Genomic DNA, 20,134 nt, shown 5'->3' on the forward strand with positions numbered 1-20,134 from the left:
CACCATCAGTGTCTTATGTATATGTCAACCTGCTATTTTCCATCTAGTCATATGCATCGTCTGAAACCGTATTTCTTCGCACTGCCTGAAGTAACTTCTCCTCCGCTCCCACCACCATGCCATTATGTCCCTGCAACACCTTCCCAGATTCTGAGACCCTGAATCTCCTAGGTCGACTCAGAATCCTCTTCTGAAGGCTCCTCCGCTGAAGACTCGCTTTGTTGCTGCTGCTCTGCAAGTTCATTCAGCATATCCCTGATGTAATCCATTCGTCTGCTATTCTCGGCGACAGCATCCTGCAGCATGTGCAGCAGATGCGTGATAGCAGCGACGGAATGATTCGTTTGTCTTTGTGCCTCAGCGACTTTCTTCTTGATCTTTCTGATGGCGGTTTTCCGCTGTTTGCTGGGATCGCTGGGATGATCGGCGAGAGTGGAAAGAGGACGGCGACTCAGCGCATTGAGAGGTCTGTCTGGAAAACCATCTTGGAGGAGCGAACGGTGCATGTGCTCGCAGACAACTTCATGCAGAGATTCGTCAGGCGCGTTGTTCTCTTTCTCTGACCCGTTAGAAGCGGTGTCGGTCTGAGATGCTTCGTCCTCATGCATCGGTCTGCCTGAGCTAGATCTGGCGGCAACACCCAACACTTCCGATTGAGCAGAGCCCAGAACGATGGTCGAACCGCCCCGAAAACTACTGGAGTTTGTTTCCGAAGGAACGGTACGGCGCATAAGCCTGCCAGCCTTTTTGGAGGTATTGGAAAGTTCGGACACGACTTCATCATTGTCGTCATCGAAGGCATTTGCCGACTTGGTCATGGAAGCCCTAGTTGCGCGACGTGCTAAACTCCCAGCGCCCACTGATTGATGCCTGCGAGACTTTGGCTCGTCAAACTCAGTCTCCTCTTCACTAGCCAATGCATCATCATAGTCTTCGTAGTTCGAGCTAGATCTTGACACCGCCCTTGCCATACCAGCGCGGTCGGCATATCCGGGTCTACCGCGGTGTTCTGGAGTCTTGGGCCTACGCTGCGGAGACTGGACTTCGTCTTCGTACACGCAAATGTCTGATTCCCCAGGGGACGAAAGTCGGGTGCCCCACTCCTCGCACACCGCTTTCAGATTATGGACGAATGTCTGATCGATGGGGATGAAATGGTGCTCGAAGCCATGATACGAAGCTTCAGCAGCAAGGAGGAAGTAGTACTTGATGATCGCATACAGCTGTGCTTGGCTGCTAGCTTCCTTGAAGACGGGAAGAAGATTGACTCTGCAAGTTTCGATATCATCCTCCCAAACGACCTTTTCGAGGTTGCCGTAGATGTTTTCCACTTCCATAATCATATCTGGACCGATGGCGGAGTTCGAGCTAGGTTTCAGATATGCCCAGACTGGGTTTCCCCACTTCGCCATGTCGTGTATGCCGTAGTCGCCAAGAAGTAAACGTAGTCGGGCGTATTCTGTAGGCTTGCTATGCGTTGAAAGGTCCAAGGAGCGATAGCCTGGGAGAAGCGAGAGCAAGTGTGGTTCAATTCGATCCCTGAGAGCGGACAGGGCATCCGGTCCGGCGGGCGCGATGACATTTGTCGTTTGGGGTCTTGCATGGTCTGAGGTACTTTTTTCGTCGCCCTCTATATGGGAACTGGAATCATGTGGTGTAGTCGAGTTGGTCGTTTCGTGTTGAATGTATGAGGGGGGAACAGGTACACCTTCGGGGATCTCTTCTGGTGGGTTGGCCACATTATTGAACGAAGTGCCTTCTAGATCATGTTCCGCATCTGCAGATTTGGTAGCGTCCTGGAGCCAAGAATAGATGCGAGACGCATTCTCTTCATGATCCCTATGGTGCTGTCTCTTTCTACGCTCATCGTTTAAGTTGTTTGGTTGTGCCTCAGTGCGGGCTGGATGATCGGACCCAAGCTCATCTTCATCGTCTGCTTGGCAGGAACCGATGGAGTGTTCAACCGATGAGGCGCCATGTTCCCTTTCGCTCTTTTTATTTGATCTTCGGGCCCCTGGAGTCTTTCCAGTACCTTCATGACTGTTTGTGCCGTGTTTGTTCGTAGTCGTGTGAGATTTTCTTGAGCGCTTCTCAAGTCCGGAACCAGAAGTGGAAGCAGCCATGGCGGGCCAATCTTTGCGCCCTGTCGAGGTCGTGGGATGTGAACAGTTTGCAATCCTAAGGTCACGCAAGAGAACTTGGAAGACGCCAAGTAGCCTTGGTAGTGCGGGCTCGTATGTCGTCTCGCGCTCAGTGCCGTGTTTTTCCGCTTGGAGGCTGAGAAAAGTTAAGTATTTCCGTTCCGAACACGCAGTCGCGGTGGAGATTCGTAGAGTCGGGTTGTTCCCACTACCAGCCAAATGCGCACAAGTTATATGCTCAGGAGGGTGTGAGTGACACGCAGCCCCAGTGACGCGACCAGTAACCGCCGGGTGGACGTTACTAGTTCGAGAGGGTCGTCGAAGATTTGGGTGAATATCTCCCCTTTCAGTCAAGCGCGTTGCGTGCCGCGCGAGGGACCGGCCACGTAGAGATAGAACATCGTGTTGACCAAGAAATCATAGCCGACAAGGAAGAACATTCACATGCCGCACCCGGGCCTTTGACCTCGCATTCGATCCTTTTCTATAAGTTGTCCCGGTAGAAAGAAAAGGCCAAGGGTGTGAATGCCCGTGTTGATCAAGACGACCAGGGCTTTGGCGCTGCTGATGGACGATAGACTGTACCGAAGAGCATAGTAGGCGGGACATGGTTTACGATTGTAAAATGTGAAGTGATGCTGCACGCCAAAGGGCACAGGTTGAGATTCATATTAAACCAATACAACGACTACCAAAGACTGCAAGAGGAAACGAAACGCCAAGGCACCTGCACATTTGATGAGAATAGTAACGGATCGTCTGTCATAAATTCCAGTCGTCGTGAAGTGCACTGTTTGCCATTCTTGACCATTCAGCCCTCGCCAACTTACCAGAGCTCGCACGTCGGCTCCTTAACCTTGCACTGGAAACTCTCCCTGAATTCCCTTGAGTTTGCCATTGTTCCCAAGATCCTGGCCCACTTAGGCGCATGAGGATCAGTGTAGATGCGGTTGATTGCAGTGTCCTTGCGCGTCTTGCCACACCACCAGTTGCTGTAGCTGACGAAAAACATCTGCTCTTGGGTGAAGTGGTCCAAGCCAGGGAGGTTCTTGTTGGGTGTCTCGGCTGAGCGGCGCTTCCATGCTTGGAAAGATGCCGATAGACCACCAGCATCAGCAATATTCTCGCCGAGTGTGAGACGTCCGTTCACGTGGAGGGGCTTGTCGTCGGGGCCTGGGACTGTGAAGTTGGCGTACTGCTCGACAAAGCATTGAACCTTGTGGTTGAAGGCATCGATTGTGTCCTTGGACCACCAGTCTGTGTAGTTGCCATTCTGGTCGTAGTGGCGACCTGTACTGTCGAATGCGTGGCTCAACTCGTGGCCAGCAACAGAACCAAATGCACCATAAGACATGTATGCAGGGACGTTGACGTCAAAGACGGGAAACTGCATGATACCTGCCGGAAAGACGATTTCATTGCCAGGAGGGTTATAGTACGCATTCACTAGGTCAGTTAGCAGATGTATCAAGAGCATCCAGAGTACAATCACTCACCAGTCGGGACGCTCATGTCCCATTGGTCGCGATCAACGGGCTTGCCGAGAGCGGACCACTCTTCCTTGACGCCAAAACGACGCATAGCAAGCGCATTCTTGAAGAAGGCATCTGGGGATACATTGACCGTGTCGTAGTACTGCTCAAGCGTAGGCGGGTCCATAATGTCCGGGCTCTTGGTTGGGTAACCAATCTTCTGCACGATGTTGTGAACCTTCTCGACGGCCTTCTTGGTGGTATCGTCATCCATCCAATCAGCCGCCTTGAGCTTTTTGGTGAATTCGGTCTTGATGTCCGTGATGATGATGTCACCGAACTCCTTGGCTTTGGCAGAAAATGCCTTCTCAACGAAGAACCGACTGAGAATCCACGCTAGGCCGTTGTCGACGTGGTTGACGCATGTGCGCCATCGCTCTGGAGCAGAGTCGGGGTCCTATTCAAGTCAGAAATCATGCTTATCACGTGGAAGGAGACGTATGTACCTTGCCAGATAGCACATTGACAAAGCGTTGGTAGGGCTTGATAGCGTCCGCCTCAACATAATGAGAGAAGGACTGGACAGCTTTCCAGATGAAGTAACTTTGAAGCACATCCTTAGGTGTCTCAGCCACGATTTTGGACAAGGCCTTGAGGTAGTTTGGGCTTGTAACGATGACTCGCTCAACCTTGGTATCCTTGGGAGCCTGGGCTGCAAGCAATGCTTTCAAATCGACTTCGGGAACAAGTGCTGCGGCTTCATCGATATGCATGGGGTTGTAGGATTTCTAGAGTCCGGTAAGCCTTTGCTATAGGTAGAACAAGCATCACATGGTCGCTTGGCAAGATCGTCAAGTGTGTGTAGAGCGAATGGGGGATGGACTTACGGTGACGTCTTCTCTGTCTTCGGTACTAGGGGATGCAGCTGCAAGCTTCTTCTCAAGGTCAATGATGGCCGCGAACGCATCTTTATTCTGATCCGGGTAAAGAGCCTTGAGAACTTCAACAGCAACATCGCGATATTTCTCGACGAGCTTTTCATCTTGGTATCGCTCCTTGGATGGCAGTCCAAAGCTCCAGGGTGGGCTGACAGACACAACAACCGTGTCAGGGTCGGTGTCATCAGCACCTGTACCAGTGGAGACGAGGCCGGTGACGCCATACTTGGCCAAAAGGAGAATAGTGTCTTTGATCTGGGACTCGGAGGCGCCCGCAGGGTACGTCTTCTTGATCTCTTCCAAGATGCTCACCAGCGGCTTGACACCAACGCTCTTGATTTGGTCCTCGTTGAGACAAGCATCGTAGGCAGCCTTCATCTTGTCGAAGTTTTGCTCATCTGCCGATTTCGAAGTGGACTTCAGCTTCATAGGCGAGAAGTAAGAGTGCTGGACATGGGTTAGTTGTATATGCTGACATGATCTCGGGCAAGCTTACCTTTGATTCCTTGGGGTAAGGTGCTTCAAGGATGTGGCGCAGCAGCATCTGCGAGTTTTCAGACATGATGGTGCCCGTGAAGGCATCGCCCTGGTCAGCCCGGAGGTCATGGCGGTCCCTCCATCCACCGCAAACAAGTTCCTCAAAGTCGTCACATGGATCAAGCTCCTTGTACTCAGGAGACAGGTTGTACAAAATTTCAGATGCGGCATGTATGCAAGCTGGAGTCAGGCAAACCTCGCTCTCCTTTGGCTGAACAGGTATGGGCTCATAACGCACTAGAACGAGTCAGCGGCGACATCAGGGTAGCCCGGAAAAACATATATACCACGGGGCAATCCATAGATGATGAGCGAAGCTGTGGCGGCGATGGCAAAGACTCTGCCCATCGCGTGGCGTTTGGTCGAATGTACTGCCGGCTGGTGTGCGGTAGCACGTGTGCCAGACGCGAGACGCGCCTTCTCTGACATCATGGTGAAATGCTAGCAATGCGTGATGGAGCTGGGGAGATGGAGGCGTGTAGAGATGATGATTTGGGCGCCAGCCAGCTGTACACGGAGATGGGAGAATGGGGGGAGCGGAGAGAGGATGGAGGATGGACGTGGCAATGGAGTAAGCGTCGAGTGGAGATCCGGGGTGCAGCTGACACAAGGTTGGCGCGGAAACGCTAGGGCGAGGGGCGGGACCTTGCATGTGCATGACTCGCCCCCGCCCTTTCTCGGACGTCATCCATCTTCCCCCGCCCGCACAGCCATCCATCTCGCAACGTCAACCTGTCACAGCCATCTCCATTTGTTTTTCTTCATATTACAACCCGATTCCAGGCTCATTTGGGAGACCCGAGCCTGCACAACGCGACTACTCGTCCCGGGGACTCCGCCCATGCCTAGAAAAGAGACCCAGAAGATGAGCCTCCGTTAGACATTACTGGCGAAACAGTGCATTCAGTCACTATCGGTGTTGGTGCTAAAGCACTTGTTTCCATCAGGCATATCCTTACATTTCACAAACTACGTGTGAGATGGACCTAGGAAGCAACTCCAATGACCTGCAATCGACCTGTGCACTGGGACGCATATCGCGTTATTGACATCAAGAGCACAGGCTTTTTCAGTGACCCACGGGCGTGGCTTCGGACAGCATCCAGTTCATTGCGGAAAGAAGTATTATACATCCATACAGCAAATACCAGTTGCGGTCTAGTGGCATGCGATTGCCCAGGGACAGCAATGGCCATGCCATATCACGTGCTCTATATCACCAACCACGCATAGCAAGAGTGTTGACATGACGCATAAAAGCTTTCGCAAAAAAGAAAAGAAAGACCCAGTATCTCGGGAAGACGACGATTGGTTGCAACGCGAAGCTACCGTCTTCTGTGCCTGTTCTTAGTTCAAGACTACACACGGCGATTTGTAATACCATCTACACCACGAGCACATCTATGTGAAAGCTGCTTTTATCTTTCTGCCGAGGGCCACACTGGATCCCCGCAATTCATCTTCCGGTTTTATCGCGTTATCTCCGACTGCAATGTGCACAACATCGCGAGCAACAGATGGCGGCCGAAGCAATCCGTCTTTGGCTAACTCTGCACGAACGCTAAGGGTATCGCAATCATGCAAGACTGCAAACGTGCTAGTTTCGATGCAAGAAAGCGATACGTCCAAAAACAACCTAGGAGGGCAAGATACCCTGAGCCTCGGCCCGGTCGTTTCTCGGTGTTACCGGCGCGACGCTAGCAACACCTAGTATCAGGATATGGAGAACCAAACCCCACCCCGCCATAAATAGCGAGTGAAGCCTTCCGGAATTTCGGAATTGCATCAAATATTGGAAAATCAACCCCAAAGACTCTTTTCAACCCCTATTTCGACCTCATACCATCATGACCTTGGACTTTTCACACTATGGCGGCCCCTCTGAAAAATGGCTCGCAATGGAGAAGGCAGTGCCAATGCCATCAGTGGACCTAACAATGGACCTATCCGTCATTAAAGCGACGACAAATGGGCTTAGAGACCAGGGAATTGCGGAAGAAATGAAGCAATACGCACCGCAGGTCCAGATTAAAGACTACGTGATACCCACGCGCGACGGCTCGACCATCGATGCCCGAGCCATTCGCTCCGTAAAACTAGACGCATCCAAAAAGCATCCCGTTTACCTGTATTTCCATGGTGGGGGTTTTATCTTCGGAACACGCAACAGTGACGATCCGCTCTCCGCGCAGGTTGCTATCAAAACCGCGTGTATCGCTTTACACGTGACATACCGGCATACTCCCGAGCACACGTTCCCCACTGCCTGGAACGACTCGCAAGACGCCTTCGTATGGCTACACAAGAACATGGAAGAGCTAGGCGGCGATCCCTCCAAGGTCATTGTTGCCGGGCTGTCGGCAGGCGGCATGCTGGCAGCTTCGCTCGCGCTAGAACAGCACCTTGGCAACAGCGACGCTATCAAAGGGCTCCCCCCGCTCGCCGGCCAAGCCCTCTTCATCCCTTCTCTCGCTTATCCATCGACATACAACGAGGGCCCCGGCAAACTGCTCAAAACGTCGTCGTACGTCGAAAACGCGCATGCGCCTATTCTAGACGCCGCCACAATGCAGCATCTTCTCGAGCTCCTCAAGCCAGGAACTGTCGCACTAAAAGATACAAAGCTGAATGTTGTGAACGCAACTGCAGAGGATGTCAGGGGTATGCCGCCGGCGATGTTTGCTATCGCGGGCATGGATCCCTTGCGCGACGAGGCATTGCTGTATGCAAAGACGCTGGCGGAAGCGAACGTGCCGACGGATATCACGCTTTTCAAGGGCGTGCCGCATGGGCATATGATGTTCAAGGGATTAAAGGCCACAAAGAACTTTGAGGAGTCTGCTGAAAAGGGTATACATTGGATCTTGTCCAAGCCAGCGGCTACAGGCAAGTTTGAGGTCAAGGTTTCGCAGACTTGAATATGGAGATGAGTGGGGTTGGAGTGCTGGCCTTGAAAGCATTCAGAAACATGGTGGATGTAACGGAATTAGCAAGTAAAACAGCGATTTTAAGGATGCCAATGAATATCCTTGTCGAGATCAAGAAAAATATAAGTTTATACTTCGAGTTAATTACTTGGTTGCACTCAACCCCCATCCATCATTATCAATACTTTATGTCAAACTCCATGCCACTCCCAATAAGCTCCAAGACATCCTTGACAAACTCTAAATTCTCCAGTATTCATACCTCCATATCCTCATAGCAGTTACTCGCCATACTGTCCATCCCCATGGCAAGCATGCATTCCCCCCGTCCCATCACCAAAGCCGACACACACACCTCTCCACGTTCCTGCATCCCGCTCATATCCTCCTCTCCATTCCCCTCCAACCACACTCTCAAGCCCCCGCACCCCAACCACAAGCTCGTAAATCTCAAGCTCCACATTTCAGCACTCGCCCTGCCATTATGCCTACGCTTTCGCATTCAAAAAACAACTCACTTTCAAATACCCCACGTTTCCCGCCCAGAATCATGTCGTCGATATCGTGGCCTACGATGTGCATATTCTCATTGAGCAGCATGTGAGAGTGGAGTAGTAAGTGCAGGTCGGGAGGTCATTTACATGTTCTGATACCCGGGCGCAGTCATGGAGGATTATCTGGCGCTGCGATAGTCTGGTGCTATGACGCGGTGACTAGTGTTGGACAGGGGATTGATGGCATGGCGGGATTGGGATTGGCGGGAAGCGATGTCCACTTGGTGCAGGCGTAGTTGTCCGGCGGATGATGTGGCGAGGAGAACAATGCGTTGGCGCCGGCGGTCGCGGTCAGAAGATGGGTTTTGTAGGATGTTCATACAGCTAGTTGATGGTGTGGACAAACTTTGCTGTGTTTCACGTGAAGAGACGGAGAGTTTGATCTGTGAGCGATTTTGTCGTGGTGCAGATCTCTTGCTCATGACGCTGTGAGAGCGGCGTATGCCACGTCGATATGGTGATTTTAAGATAGAGTTGTGAATATATCGGAAAGAATTACATGATTCAATATTAAATAATCCGTATAGTGTATACTGGAAAATTAGCATGCTACTCGTTCGTAGCAGGTAGTAAGGTGTAGCGAGTTGAGGCTTAGTCAAGCCTTTCTATTCTTGGTTTAGCCCCACCAGGCTGAGGACAAGGCCGGAAATAACTCACCACATGGTTATCTGGGCCAACCCGCGTGCAACGGTGCCATAGCTAGATACCCCACGCTAATACCCGAGAGAGGTTTCACCCGTCTCATCTATGCTCAGTACGAGATGTATACCGGTGGTCCGAAATGCTGCCATCAGCATCTCCGCCACCATTCTCGGTGCAGGCCCACAGCTGCAATCTAAAATCCTCAATCGAGAAGGCGTGGTAGACAGATCTTTGTAGAGAGTGACGAGAACGACAGCAATGTCCCGGTCCCACTCGGTTTTGATGCTCAGTGTTTCGAGAGAATCGGGTAAGATAGCAGATAGGCGAGGGTAGTCTTGGCCATGGCAGTCTCCAAAGAGAACGAGACCGGACACGTTGAGATGTTTTAGCGCAGTGAATTGCCGGAAACTCCCGAATGCAGGGATGTCTTCGTCCATGTCGACCTGGCACGTAGCGTCCGTGGTGTCTATGGTTAGCGTTTCGAGCGAGTCGCTCAATGTCAGCAAGACGGATCGATATGCTGGAAGATCAATGCCCGCTGGGGGCGACGGCAGCCTCACGTGTTCACGAAGGGTGCTCAGGTTGCGCCAACGGCACTCAAAGCGCTTCAGCGCTGCAAAAGGCATCAGAAGGTGTTGGAGTGTGCCTTCAACAATGTCCTCGCCATCAAGGGACACTGTATCCATTACGATGGAAGCTTTTGAGCGGCGGAAACTATCCTCGTACTCCAGACCAAGTAGTGTTACAATTGGATTACCTGAGGGTCGAGGCCCGGCGTCGTATCGACGCAGGTAATGTGGATTGCTACCAGGGGTGTAGATCCACAATGTCTGGAGACGGTTGCTTGAGTAGTATCGTTTACAAGCAAACATGGATGCGTAGAAGGATACGCACGAGATGATGGCCTGGGACAGGTTCTGGGCGACGGTCATCAGGCAGACAGCTGCAGCATGGAGACGGCCAAATAGCCCGTGCCGCGACGCCAGCTCGTGCAGGTCTCTGGAGAAAGAATCGGAAAGCGATGCGTCGATGGAATCGCCCCACCACTTTAGGCATGACAGGCGATCAATATATTCTGACATTTCTCTCTTGGTCAGGCGGTCGGGCGATTTCTCCTCGCGCAGGCGGACGCTGGGAGAGTCGACGACGCATCCAGGGCTCTCGATGTAGCGGATATGTCGACAGAGCTCTGGCTGTGCGACGAGGGTACGCAGCAGGCGCTTCACCACGCGTGAAGGCGTCTGGGAAGAGACGATACACCGATAGAGAAGCGGAGTGGCAATGGCATTGAGCTTGCGGCATGTGAGGGCCAATGCATGAATGTCGAGCACAGTCGCGGTATTTGCCTGCCGCCGCCTGGCTTCAGCGCCGCGGTCCATCAGGGGACCGCGCTGGATGTCGAGATGCGATGCCACGGCCACGAGCAGCTCGTCGGGCAGCTCGGTGATGGGACACGGCGGGGCTTTGGCGGCGGAGTCCATTGTGCGGCCGTCGACGTCTCAAGGCGAGGTCAACATGAAGAAACCCCTCACGCAGCAGCGAGGCGTTTGGACGCGATCAAGGCGAATCGGGACGGTCCGGAGATTGCGCACTGGTGGCGACGACGCGATATGCCTTGAGTGCCGTGGTGGAGGATGCGAGGGTGCGAGCATGTGCAGGCGTTGGCATGCGCTAGAAGCCGCTAACGTCCGGAAGCCGCCTGAGGCCCCCTGGCCATCTGAAACTCGCCCTCCCTCAACCACACGCCGCCACCAATGTGCGAGTGCCCGTTGGCCTGCCGCCCTGTCAGAGACGTGGCGATGCCGTTGAATGTGTCGCAGCTTGCCCGGCCATCAACGCCAAATGTATCACGCTGCTGCCTTGGCGTCATCCGCGCCCCCAGATGTCACCACCACGGTAGACACGCCTGGACAGGCGTGCTACATATATAATCCCCACGACCAGGTACCGGCTTAGGCCAGAATCTGCCACACCACACCTCTCCCCTCCTTTCCCCTCGCCCTACCGACCGACCGCCGCCATGCCTTCCCACGGAGAGCGAAACATGGAGCACGGAAACCAGGCCTATGCCGCCACCTTTAACCAAGGCCATCTGGCACTTCCACCCAGCCAGCGGTACCTAATTGGTCAGTCTGCATGCATCTCCCGCCTCTCGCGGCCGGCCACTGACCCAGACCCTACAGTCACCTGCATGGACGCCAGAATAGACCCCACTGCGGCTTTTGGCATACCACTCGGAGCCGCCCATGTTATCCGGAACGCAGGGGGGTCGGCACGCGACGCCTTTCGATCCATCATCATATCACAGCAACTGCTCGGCACAAGAGAAGTCATGATCGTCAAGCACACCAACTGCGGCATGCTCACATTCGACAACGCAACAGCAAAGTCGGTCGTCCTGAAGAAGCGGGGCGAGATAGCGGCAAGAGAAGTCGAGCAAATGGACTTTCTGCCTTTCCATGATATCGAGATTCAGATTAAAAAGGACATCCAGTGGCTGCGCATCAAGGCGGTAGAAGACAACATCCGCTTCAGCGGCTGGATCTACGATGTCGAATCGGGCAAGACGAAGAGGATAGTCTGATGTTTTTTCCCTATAGTTTCGGCGAGCCAGGAAGATATACCCAGATGAATGTACAACAGTCTCCTAGACGTTTCTTCCTTGACATTGGATGGGCGAGGCATTACCGGCGTTAAGTGTGTACACGTTGCCTATTATAGACTAGCTTCTCAATTGCTGCCGACATCACAGGTCAGGGCCTTTCAACACTCAACATCAACACTGCGCACATCGACCAAACTCTGCCTTTTACTGCATCTCAGCACCACTCGCCCCTTTGAGGCACTTTCTATATTCTCAGAGCCACGCCGAAAAAGAAGACACGACAACGCAAAAACTGCCATCATTAACTAGCATTGCATAGTTTCTGCCTAACATATTTCTACCTGAACCGACTTGCAACTCCTGTTCTACATGCCGCATTCATCGGATCCGCTACATTTCATGGCACCAAGGCTCTGGATGCTTCCATATGACAATCAAATACCTGGAAGGCTCGAACAAGAACCAGTCTCACACCCTGAATATCCTCAGTGTGTGGAGTTTCGAGCGGCCGACTGCCTAGGAATACCCTGCACCGCAACATGTCCCACCAATGGACACGCAATAATTTGATCTACTAGCCGCAGTCAAATACGCATCCAAGTTACGACACCTTTCTATAATCAGCATAGAGACTTCAGAGATATCTTTTCGGAGACATAAGCTGTCCAGCAAGATACAACGACGTTTCCCTCTACCGTCATCAACGCCCATGGGATCCGTAGTCTCGAGACATTGTGTGTTGAGACTGCTCATATTCCCCATAATAATGAAACCAGCAATGCCATTACACTGCATTTGCTCGGCTGGGCAATCGATGCTGTCTCCTTGTTACATCCACGCTTGTCGTTTGAATGTATCTGACTCATCAGGGGTTGACCTTACAACTTTTTAATGCATTGGGTCTCTACATCGGTTAAACATCTGGAGGCCTTGACCATATCCCGAGCACATTTCTTGGATCGAATTTTATGACACCGAGCCATCAGATACAGTACTAAGGTGCCGCCTCCCTCTGCTATTGTCGTTGAGATTCAGCCATTTCATCATATTTGTTGGCTTCAAAGAGACCGAGTGAGGATGGACGGCCTTGGAGGATTTTGCGAATATGTGGGCTTTGTCCGGAGCCTGTCGATTATCTACACTGAACATGAAGGAAGTATCCATCAAAGGTAGTTCAGATGTCGAGGAAAAGGAGCTTTTAGTTGCTTTCATGTAAGCCAGCGTGCTTCACATCCTCAAGCTGTAAGACGCATCACGAAAGTTATGCTAAGCCGTATTTTACGCGTTTCCAACGGGTGAGATCGAAAATCAGTGCCGAAATCACACTGACCGCTTTTTAGGTGTTATTTGTGAGAGACAGTAGTCTGGATCCGGTGGAATATTACCTTTACTTACAATCAATTTACTCTCGGAAGCATATGTGATGGTCACTTTTATCCGTTTCTCTGTGCCTATATAAGCACGACTGTGTCGGGCTTTTCCACTTTCATCCATCATCTTGCTAGAGCGGCTTTTGTACCAAAGAAACTCTCAAACCTGGGCTTTCATCTCCCTTTACCTGACTGTTCCTTGTTGGGGCATCATCTATTACCGGTCTTCCTGCCCAATATCTCTACCGTAAGTCTTCTTGAATTTGCATTCCTTTACATTAATCTGCAGTACTTTACGGTACTTCACATCATACTTCTTTCCTTTACTTCCACTAATTTTTACTTCTTTGCTTTAATTTCCATTACTTATATTGCATCACTAGTTGGCCGAACCCCCACAAAAACTTCCAAATCGCCTGCGGAACAAGGGAAACTTCCATCTTACACTCCAACCTATCTTGCACCATTCTCAGGTACGTTGGGCCAACCTGGGTCTCTTCGACTTACTCATAAGCAATTCACTCCCAGCAATCATAACCCGCTCAATGGCTACGCCTGAACGTCCCGTGCACACCAAGATGAATGCGAACGCCCAGATTTGCGTTCCAACTATCACTGAGGCATCGCCTGCGCAAGCCTCTTCAAGTGAGGAAAGCACATCAGGTTCCGAGAAGTTCTTCGGCACTGCTTCAGAAACATCTCTTGAAGTCAACGAAGATGGCGGGGATAACGAAAACAGCAAATGTAACGGAACTGCTGAGCTCAAAGTCTCGGCTGATGTCGGCAACAATGTACTTACATCACCATGCAATTCTCCCAAGCCACGAGCAGAGATTGAATGTTCCAAGCGCAGTCCCGATGAGCAGCCAGACTCTGAGGAGATTGTTGAGACCAAAGACATCGCACTGTCTGGTCCTAGTAAGTGACTTCTTAGTAGGATGGCAGTGGCTGATACTGTTCAAGATGTTCAGCCTGAAAAGATCAACGAGGCAATTGTTCTCCTGAACAATGGCGACATGAACCATCAAACCCAGCAGAAAGCCACACAGCAAGCACCAGGACCATCCGAACCTACCCATAGCATACCACCGCATATGCGCCCTGATTTCCAGTCACGAGTATCCCGCCAGTCTGGACTTCAAGGCTCCAAGGTGATATCTCCAATCCACCCCTGAGTTCACACAAGACTAACCATAGCAGCACGCCTTTCCTCCCAATGAAGCATCAACAGGACCTCGCAACAACCATGTGCCATACGAATTTCGGCGCGACTGGGCGCAACCAGAGCAAGTCGTCCGGCTCCGCGCCGAACTCATCAAAGTCAAGAGCGAGCTCCACGCCGAGCGCAGCAAAGCGCTTGAGCTCCGCCAAACACTCGAAGCCTCGCACCGAGAAAACGTCGACGCCGCCTTCTCCACCATGCTAACCACGCTCCTGCACCAGCAAACCGAAGCGCTAGCCCTGAAAGCCCACGCCCAAGCCCACGAGCGCTCGCTCCAGCTCCGCGAGAAACACATCCAGCAACTCGAGATCTTCCTCGCACAAGGCCAGAAACACCTCATGTCCCACCACGCCGGCGAGACAGGTGACCGCCCCATGAGCAGCCTGCAACTTGAGCACGCCCAGCGACAAGCCGAGCTCGCACTCCGCAGCACGCTTGCCTCCACCGAAGCCCAACTCAGCCTCCAAGCCGAGACGCTGCGGCTCCGCGAGGCAGCGCAGGAAATGCGCGAAACGCAGTACAAACTACTTATCCGCGAGTCTCTGCTCGCCGAGCTCAAGAAAGCCAGTGCCACGAGTAGTATTTCCCGCGCCGAAGCCGCCGAAACGGCTCAAGCGCAGTACGCAGCGGGGTTTGCGCGCGGCGTCGAAACAGGGCGCAAGCACGCGTGCGACGAGGCTGTCGACCGCGCATTCCTGCAAGGCTACAAGCAGTGCCATTCTGCGCTTGCGGCGCTGAGTCTGCTGCGCCAGGGGAAACTGCAAGTGGGAAATGAGGAGTTGCAGTTTCTGTTTGATCCCGCGCATGCGCTGGGGCTGTATAGCGTGGGCGTGAGGATCGGGAGGTTGGATGCGGGACATGCGGGGGATGGAAACGAAAAGGATAAGATTGAGGGGGATGGTGTTGAGGTTTCGACTACTTCCATTCATGTTCCCCCTACGCCTCCTACGCCTACGACGCCTACGACTCCCCCCTCAGAACACGCCTCGCAAATCCAAAACGACACATCCACATCCGTACCTGAAATGTACGTTCCCCCCTTTTTCCTTTCTCTTCGCCCTAATCCGCTCTCCCACACACTTATACTAACACTTCACACCAGTATCTTCCCGCCCTGTCCCCCGGCCAAACAAAGCTTTGCATCCGAACTGCGACGCCACCAGCTAGCACTGCACAACGGGGATGTAGTGCTTGCGAATGCGGGGGCTGCTTGTGCGGTGGTTGGGGAGAAGGAGAAGGAGGAAAAGGAAGAGGGGGCGAGGACTCGAGAGGAGCAAGGTCGGAGTGAGAGTAGGGATTTGATTGATTTGCTGTGAGGTCGAGGTTTTTGCGTGTGGGTGTGCGTGTATTGGGTGAAAGGGGGGCCGGGGGGGGGGAATCAAGTGGGTAAAGAGAGGAGAGGACAGGAGAGGACAGGGAAGGCTGTGGAAATGGAGATACATTGGAGTCGATCTAATCTTTCAAAGAGATTTCCGCGTCATGGCAAATCAAAAGAAAAAAAAATGGGTGGGGTTGGGGTTTGGGAGGTGGAAAAGTTTCCCCGAGGAAGCTGGCCCCCAAGTACGTAAGTAGTTTGGAAATCTAGTGCGAGGGAAAGGCACATTCTTCCGAAGGGAAAACATCTTAGACAAGATTTCTTTTTTTTTCTACTGGGGGAAAATTGCTGGATAGTACAAACTTATTCTTCATTTACTGCTACACTTTTTGTTGCTGACATTTATCTTCTTTCGCATGGAGGTTCAACATGCTGCTCGAGTATATCAATTAAACAAATACATGCTTAACAATAGCAGCCTGAATGCATCAACTCAACTCAACGTAACACCTACCCACGCCTCGCATGAACAACCGGCCCATGTCCCTTTTCGCCCAGCATGGGCTTCCGGAGTATGGGTCCATGGGATCCCTGACCATACTCATCCGCCAGTTTCTGCGCGGCCTCTGTCAATTGCAGGTCGGCGCCCGTGGTATTTGCATGCTTGTCTATCTCAGTCTTCTCATCCCACTTCTTCGCGTAGTCCTGGGCTCCACCGCCAATAGCCTTCATTTCTGCATTCTCCTTGCCATCGGCACTCGCCACGTACTTGTGCACAATGTGCAACAAGCCTGTTTCGCCCTGTGCATCTCGCTCTGCATGCCACTGCTCAAATTCGTCCCACCACCACTTGTGCGTCTCGCCGTCTTTTCCCAGATAGCCTGCCGTGCCGTCGGGCTTGTTGCGCGCGGCCCACGGCTTGTCGACAATGTAGTGCAGAACGGCGACTTGGGCGTCGTCGGTCCAGATGTTGGGGTGCCAGTAGCGCCATGTTTTGAGGGCGTTTGTGCGCCACGAGAGCGGCGACCAGCGGCCATCAAAGGCTTCGTTGAGGAAATCCTGGTCGGGGAATTTCATGGCGCGCAGTTTGGCATTGCCGAGCTGTTCAAACTTTTGCTGCACGAAATCTGCTAGGGCTTTCGATGGGCGGTAGAGAAACGTGCCAGAGTTGAAGTTGGAGAGCGTGTAGGGTTCTGGCTTGACTTGAGCCAGTTGGTCGGGCGCGGTCAGAGGCGTCATTGCGCAGTTTTCTTTTGTCCATTCTGCTGGGGCCCAGGAATCATGGTCGAGATTGCAGACGCACGTGTGTACGGCCATTGTTCTCATGCCGTCGCCTCCAGTTAGGTAGTCGTCGTTGTGCTGGTTGAATACTAAGGGCGAAGGGTCCGAGAAGATCATCATATCAGCGTCGAGCCAGCACAGCCGCTCCCAATTTTGCTCCATGTCCCACAAGTCAAAGACTCGCAACTTTGTCCATGTGTCAATGAAGCGCTCGGCGACCATGCCATGGGCGGTCCCGTCCTCAGGCAGGCGGAGATGCTCGACAGGCTGTAGGATGAGGTTGGAGTGCTTGGCTTCAGCGGCAAAAGCATTGACCGAGGATTCTGGAAGGGTCTCGGGGGTGTAGCATATAATCAGCGGCGTAGACGGTGAATGCTTGTTCAGTGTGTAGGCGAGGAGTATAGCACCGGCAAGATAGGAGGGCCGCGTGAGGAGCGTCACATAGGCATTTTTCGACGGCGTGTCGCCAAGTCCCGTTTCGGTCACCATTTTGAGATGTAGTAGATCCTAGGGTCTGGAGAGAAGACGACACTTGCAATTGGCGAATGGACAAAGTCAAATAGAGCGAAGGTGTATGCAGTTGCAATTTGCTTGGCCCGCTGACGTCACGACTTACGCAAGGCAGTGAAGAGAGGCTAGCGTCTCGGTAGATGCTGAGCAAAGAAAGAAGCAAGTGCGGTTGGTTACAGATTCATATTACGGGTATCTCAAGAATCCAATATTTGGCGAGCACCATTTCCTATATCGTACACATGCCCATTAATAGTTCAGCCCGTCGTCCTCTTTGGCGAGCGCCTTGCCCCAGGCACTTTCAAACGGATCGTCTCCCTTCTCATTACTGGCATTAGCCGTGTCATTCAGGGCAGCCCCATCTTTGGCTAGCTTCGTCTCCGGTGGATGCGTCTCTGCAGCAGGCTGAGTCAAAGCCGCCACCTCCGGACTCTCGTATTCAAAGTTGCTCGAGTATACCACGGCTGCAAATGCCTCGAGCCCGCCGACGGCCTCGATGGCGGCGAGGTAGTCGTTGTTTGCTCCGCTGCCGATGCTGTGTGCCTGTCGGCAGAAGACGGCCAGACTGTTCGCAACCTTGGCCTTGACATCGCTGCCTACAATTTCTTGTATGCGAGCATTGCTTTCGGAAACGGGCGGGATCTTGTATGAGAGCTGAGAAATCTTGTCGTCGACGAGATGGGAAAAGGCAGCATCGAGAAGTTGAGTGAGGACGTGGGTGAAGGCCGGCGAGTCAATCAGATCCGAAGTCTCGTCAATGAGGCGGCGAAGAGACGTAGTCGTAGTGGGTGATGTCGACTCGGAGGATGAAGTCATGCCCGATTCGCGCAGGACATAGTCCTCCTGGTCTTGAGGTGGGAGGAGAAAAGAGAGCCATTTGCATGTTCTGGTGATTGTTAGTGGGCATCCGAAGTGAGAGATGGGGCAACATACCTCCGCTCTTCTTCCGTAGCGCCTTCGACCCTTTTGCGCACCTCGAGGGTGAGTTCAGACAGCCTCTCGAGAGTGATCTCTTCTCTTGGGTTCAGGAGACCAAAGACCTCCTTGACTGCCGCCTGCACTTTCTCAATCAGGTCCAAGCAGCCCTTGTGCAGCAGCCACCAGCTCAGGCTCAGGTACCGCCGGTTCGTCTCAAAGTCGTTGCCGTAGGCGTGGTCAAAGTTGTCGTCGTCGTGGTTTTCCATGTTGATGCGCAACCCCTCGGCGGCGGGTTGGGGCGCCGCGAGAGACACGACCGAGGCGAGGTAGTTGCGGCGGCCCAACAGATTCAGCTGGATGCGCGTGAGGAGAGTGAGGAGGCAGAGCGTGTAGAGCAGGGTAAAGGCTCGGGTGATTGCTGGTGGTCAGGTCAGCTTCCGCATGTCGGCGTTGTCGCGGGCGAGGCACGTACAGCTAATCTTCATCTCACTCCACAACTGTGCCTTGCTCTTCTTGGGCTGCTTCTCGACGGCCGGGGCCTCTGGGCTGGGCTCGGGCTGGGCGGCGCTGGCATCGCCATGGGTGGCGATCTGACTGGCATGGATGAAGCTGTCCGTCTGGAAACTGGAGCTCTTTGCATCCTCCTCGGTGGTGTCGGCAACGCTTGGGGGCGCGGTGCTGGCGAGCTCGCTGGGGCCGACGCTCCTGGCCAGGCGCTCTGCCTTTTGCTTCTGCAGCTCTTCGAGGACCTGCTCGACGGGGATGGCCTCGAGGATGTTCTCGGTGGCGGTCGGGAGGATGGCGAGGACGGTGAAGGTGCAGTCCTCCTGGTTCTGCTCGAAGCGGCGGCGCAGACTGTGCGGCGCGGTTAGCAGTCAGTCATTGCATCGTGGACAGGTGGCGGCGCACTTCTCCCTGGCGATGCGGTCCTCGCTCATGCGCTGTCTGGCCTCGGTGAGCTTGCCCACGAGATACTGCCCCGCCAGATAGCCCGCCCCGAGCACGCCGGCGCCAATGGCAAAGTTTGTGCGGTTGCGCCTGAGCCAGCGGCGCGTGGCTTGTATCATGCTGAAGGTGCGGAGGGCGACGCCGCCCGTGTGTGTCGGCGTGGAGCAGGCGTGGCCACGGCCGGGAGAGACCTGGGGGGCGATGTTGAATAGGCCAAGTACGGCGGCAGCTCTCTAGCGCGTCCCACGTAGGCCGCCGAGTAGTCGCAGCGCGATTTCCCTTGCTCTACAAGAAATGCAATCAGAAAGAGTTCGCCAGTGCAACGGCGGGTCCCGAGGGTGCAGTGCGGCACGTGCGAGGAGGGTGTCGTGAAGTACCAGCTCGACTTGGTGACCATGGGCCGAGGTTGGATGCCGCTTCGGGACACCAACTAGTAATCCCATGCCGGCAATGCACGACAAGCTGACAGACACCACGTCTGCTGTCATCGCCGCCAGTCATACCCACGACATGACGCGCGCGCTGCAGAATTCTATCGTCGTTCATTCATAACACATGCAGTAACGGCTACCAAGCATACAATCAGTCTACATAGGAAAGCCCCTATATCCGAATCCATGTGCCCCCTAACGAGCTGTCGCCCTCGCAAGTGAATGTACAATCTAGCGGCCGTCGTAAGAAAAGTCGTATCGTAAATGTGGAACCTTCGGAACGTATCGGGCGTTGTTTACGGCATCTCTGCTGCGCTTGGCGT

General features: G+C 53.3%; 9 protein-coding genes across 9 annotated transcripts; 4 read left to right on the forward strand and 5 right to left on the reverse strand.

The window, feature by feature from the left end:
- Positions 1 to 167: 167 nt before the first annotated feature.
- On the reverse strand, positions 168 to 2,123 carry SETTUDRAFT_37735 (uncharacterized protein; the record flags this gene model as incomplete). The annotated part of the gene is made up of 1 exon (XM_008024719.1): positions 168 to 2,123. The coding sequence occupies one exon, from the start codon at positions 2,121 to 2,123 to the stop codon at positions 168 to 170; it is 1,956 nt and encodes a 651-aa protein (XP_008022910.1).
- A 651-nt stretch (positions 2,124 to 2,774) lies between these two features.
- SETTUDRAFT_167753 (uncharacterized protein) lies at positions 2,775 to 5,549 on the reverse strand. The gene is made up of 6 exons (XM_008024854.1): positions 5,376 to 5,549; positions 5,048 to 5,325; positions 4,501 to 4,998; positions 4,120 to 4,401; positions 3,638 to 4,070; positions 2,775 to 3,587 (listed from the first exon to the last, which is right to left on the reverse strand). Exons 1-6 carry the CDS (start codon positions 5,518 to 5,520, stop codon positions 2,968 to 2,970), a joined length of 2,256 nt encoding a protein of 751 aa, XP_008023045.1. The 5' UTR covers positions 5,521 to 5,549; the 3' UTR covers positions 2,775 to 2,967.
- A 1,386-nt stretch (positions 5,550 to 6,935) lies between these two features.
- On the forward strand, positions 6,936 to 8,006 carry SETTUDRAFT_104952 (uncharacterized protein; the record flags this gene model as incomplete). Its single annotated transcript, XM_008024855.1, has 1 exon — positions 6,936 to 8,006. The coding sequence occupies one exon, from the start codon at positions 6,936 to 6,938 to the stop codon at positions 8,004 to 8,006; it is 1,071 nt and encodes a 356-aa protein (XP_008023046.1).
- A 178-nt stretch (positions 8,007 to 8,184) lies between these two features.
- Positions 8,185 to 8,630, forward strand: SETTUDRAFT_175956 (uncharacterized protein; the record flags this gene model as incomplete). The annotated part of the gene is made up of 2 exons (XM_008024856.1): positions 8,185 to 8,458; positions 8,484 to 8,630. The coding sequence occupies exons 1-2, from the start codon at positions 8,321 to 8,323 to the stop codon at positions 8,628 to 8,630; spliced, it is 285 nt and encodes a 94-aa protein (XP_008023047.1). The 5' UTR covers positions 8,185 to 8,320.
- Positions 8,631 to 9,282: 652 nt separating this feature from the next.
- On the reverse strand, positions 9,283 to 10,692 carry SETTUDRAFT_37738 (uncharacterized protein; the record flags this gene model as incomplete). The annotated part of the gene is made up of 1 exon (XM_008024720.1): positions 9,283 to 10,692. One exon carries the CDS (start codon positions 10,690 to 10,692, stop codon positions 9,283 to 9,285), a length of 1,410 nt encoding a protein of 469 aa, XP_008022911.1.
- Positions 10,693 to 11,204: 512 nt separating this feature from the next.
- On the forward strand, positions 11,205 to 11,978 carry SETTUDRAFT_167757 (uncharacterized protein). Its single transcript, XM_008024857.1, has 2 exons — positions 11,205 to 11,337; positions 11,395 to 11,978. The coding sequence occupies exons 1-2, from the start codon at positions 11,232 to 11,234 to the stop codon at positions 11,793 to 11,795; spliced, it is 507 nt and encodes a 168-aa protein (XP_008023048.1). The 5' UTR covers positions 11,205 to 11,231; the 3' UTR covers positions 11,796 to 11,978.
- A 1,753-nt stretch (positions 11,979 to 13,731) lies between these two features.
- SETTUDRAFT_26441 (uncharacterized protein) lies at positions 13,732 to 15,724 on the forward strand (the record flags this gene model as incomplete). Its single annotated transcript, XM_008024677.1, has 4 exons — positions 13,732 to 14,104; positions 14,150 to 14,337; positions 14,387 to 15,435; positions 15,511 to 15,724. 4 exons carry the CDS (start codon positions 13,732 to 13,734, stop codon positions 15,722 to 15,724), a joined length of 1,824 nt encoding a protein of 607 aa, XP_008022868.1.
- A 509-nt stretch (positions 15,725 to 16,233) lies between these two features.
- On the reverse strand, positions 16,234 to 17,493 carry SETTUDRAFT_159625 (glycosyltransferase family 8 protein; the record flags this gene model as incomplete). Its single annotated transcript, XM_008024858.1, has 1 exon — positions 16,234 to 17,493. One exon carries the CDS (start codon positions 17,491 to 17,493, stop codon positions 16,234 to 16,236), a length of 1,260 nt encoding a protein of 419 aa, XP_008023049.1.
- Positions 17,494 to 17,682: 189 nt separating this feature from the next.
- On the reverse strand, positions 17,683 to 19,728 carry SETTUDRAFT_167758 (uncharacterized protein). The gene is made up of 4 exons (XM_008024859.1): positions 19,342 to 19,728; positions 18,905 to 19,287; positions 18,448 to 18,850; positions 17,683 to 18,400 (listed from the first exon to the last, which is right to left on the reverse strand). The coding sequence occupies exons 1-4, from the start codon at positions 19,497 to 19,499 to the stop codon at positions 17,764 to 17,766; spliced, it is 1,581 nt and encodes a 526-aa protein (XP_008023050.1). The 5' UTR covers positions 19,500 to 19,728; the 3' UTR covers positions 17,683 to 17,763.
- Between the last annotated feature and the right edge of the window lie 406 nt (positions 19,729 to 20,134).

The sequence above is a fragment of the Exserohilum turcica genome (genome assembly GCF_000359705.1).
Source record: "Exserohilum turcica Et28A unplaced genomic scaffold SETTUscaffold_13, whole genome shotgun sequence".
Classification (NCBI taxonomy): domain Eukaryota; kingdom Fungi; phylum Ascomycota; class Dothideomycetes; order Pleosporales; family Pleosporaceae; genus Exserohilum; species Exserohilum turcicum.

Excerpts from the sequence above, each read along its gene's own strand:
- SETTUDRAFT_167753 (XM_008024854.1), bottom strand. The coding sequence starts at position 5,520 with ATGATGTCAGAGAAGGCGCGTCTCGCGTCTGGCACACGTGCTACCGCA. Across the intron at positions 4,999-5,047 it reads CTTACCCCAAGGAATCAAAG|CACTCTTACTTCTCGCCTAT; the intron begins GTAAGCTTGCCC and ends ACCCATGTCCAG. Across the intron at positions 4,402-4,500 it reads AAGACAGAGAAGACGTCACC|AAATCCTACAACCCCATGCA; the intron begins GTAAGTCCATCC and ends ACCGGACTCTAG.
- SETTUDRAFT_167757 (XM_008024857.1), top strand. The coding sequence starts at position 11,232 with ATGCCTTCCCACGGAGAGCGAAACATGGAGCACGGAAACCAGGCCTAT. Across the intron at positions 11,338-11,394 it reads CAGCCAGCGGTACCTAATTG|TCACCTGCATGGACGCCAGA; the intron begins GTCAGTCTGCAT and ends CAGACCCTACAG.
- SETTUDRAFT_167758 (XM_008024859.1), bottom strand. The coding sequence starts at position 19,499 with ATGATACAAGCCACGCGCCGCTGGCTCAGGCGCAACCGCACAAACTTT. Across the intron at positions 18,851-18,904 it reads GAGTGAGATGAAGATTAGCT|CAATCACCCGAGCCTTTACC; the intron begins GTACGTGCCTCG and ends CCTGACCACCAG. Across the intron at positions 18,401-18,447 it reads GCTACGGAAGAAGAGCGGAG|AACATGCAAATGGCTCTCTT; the intron begins GTATGTTGCCCC and ends AACAATCACCAG.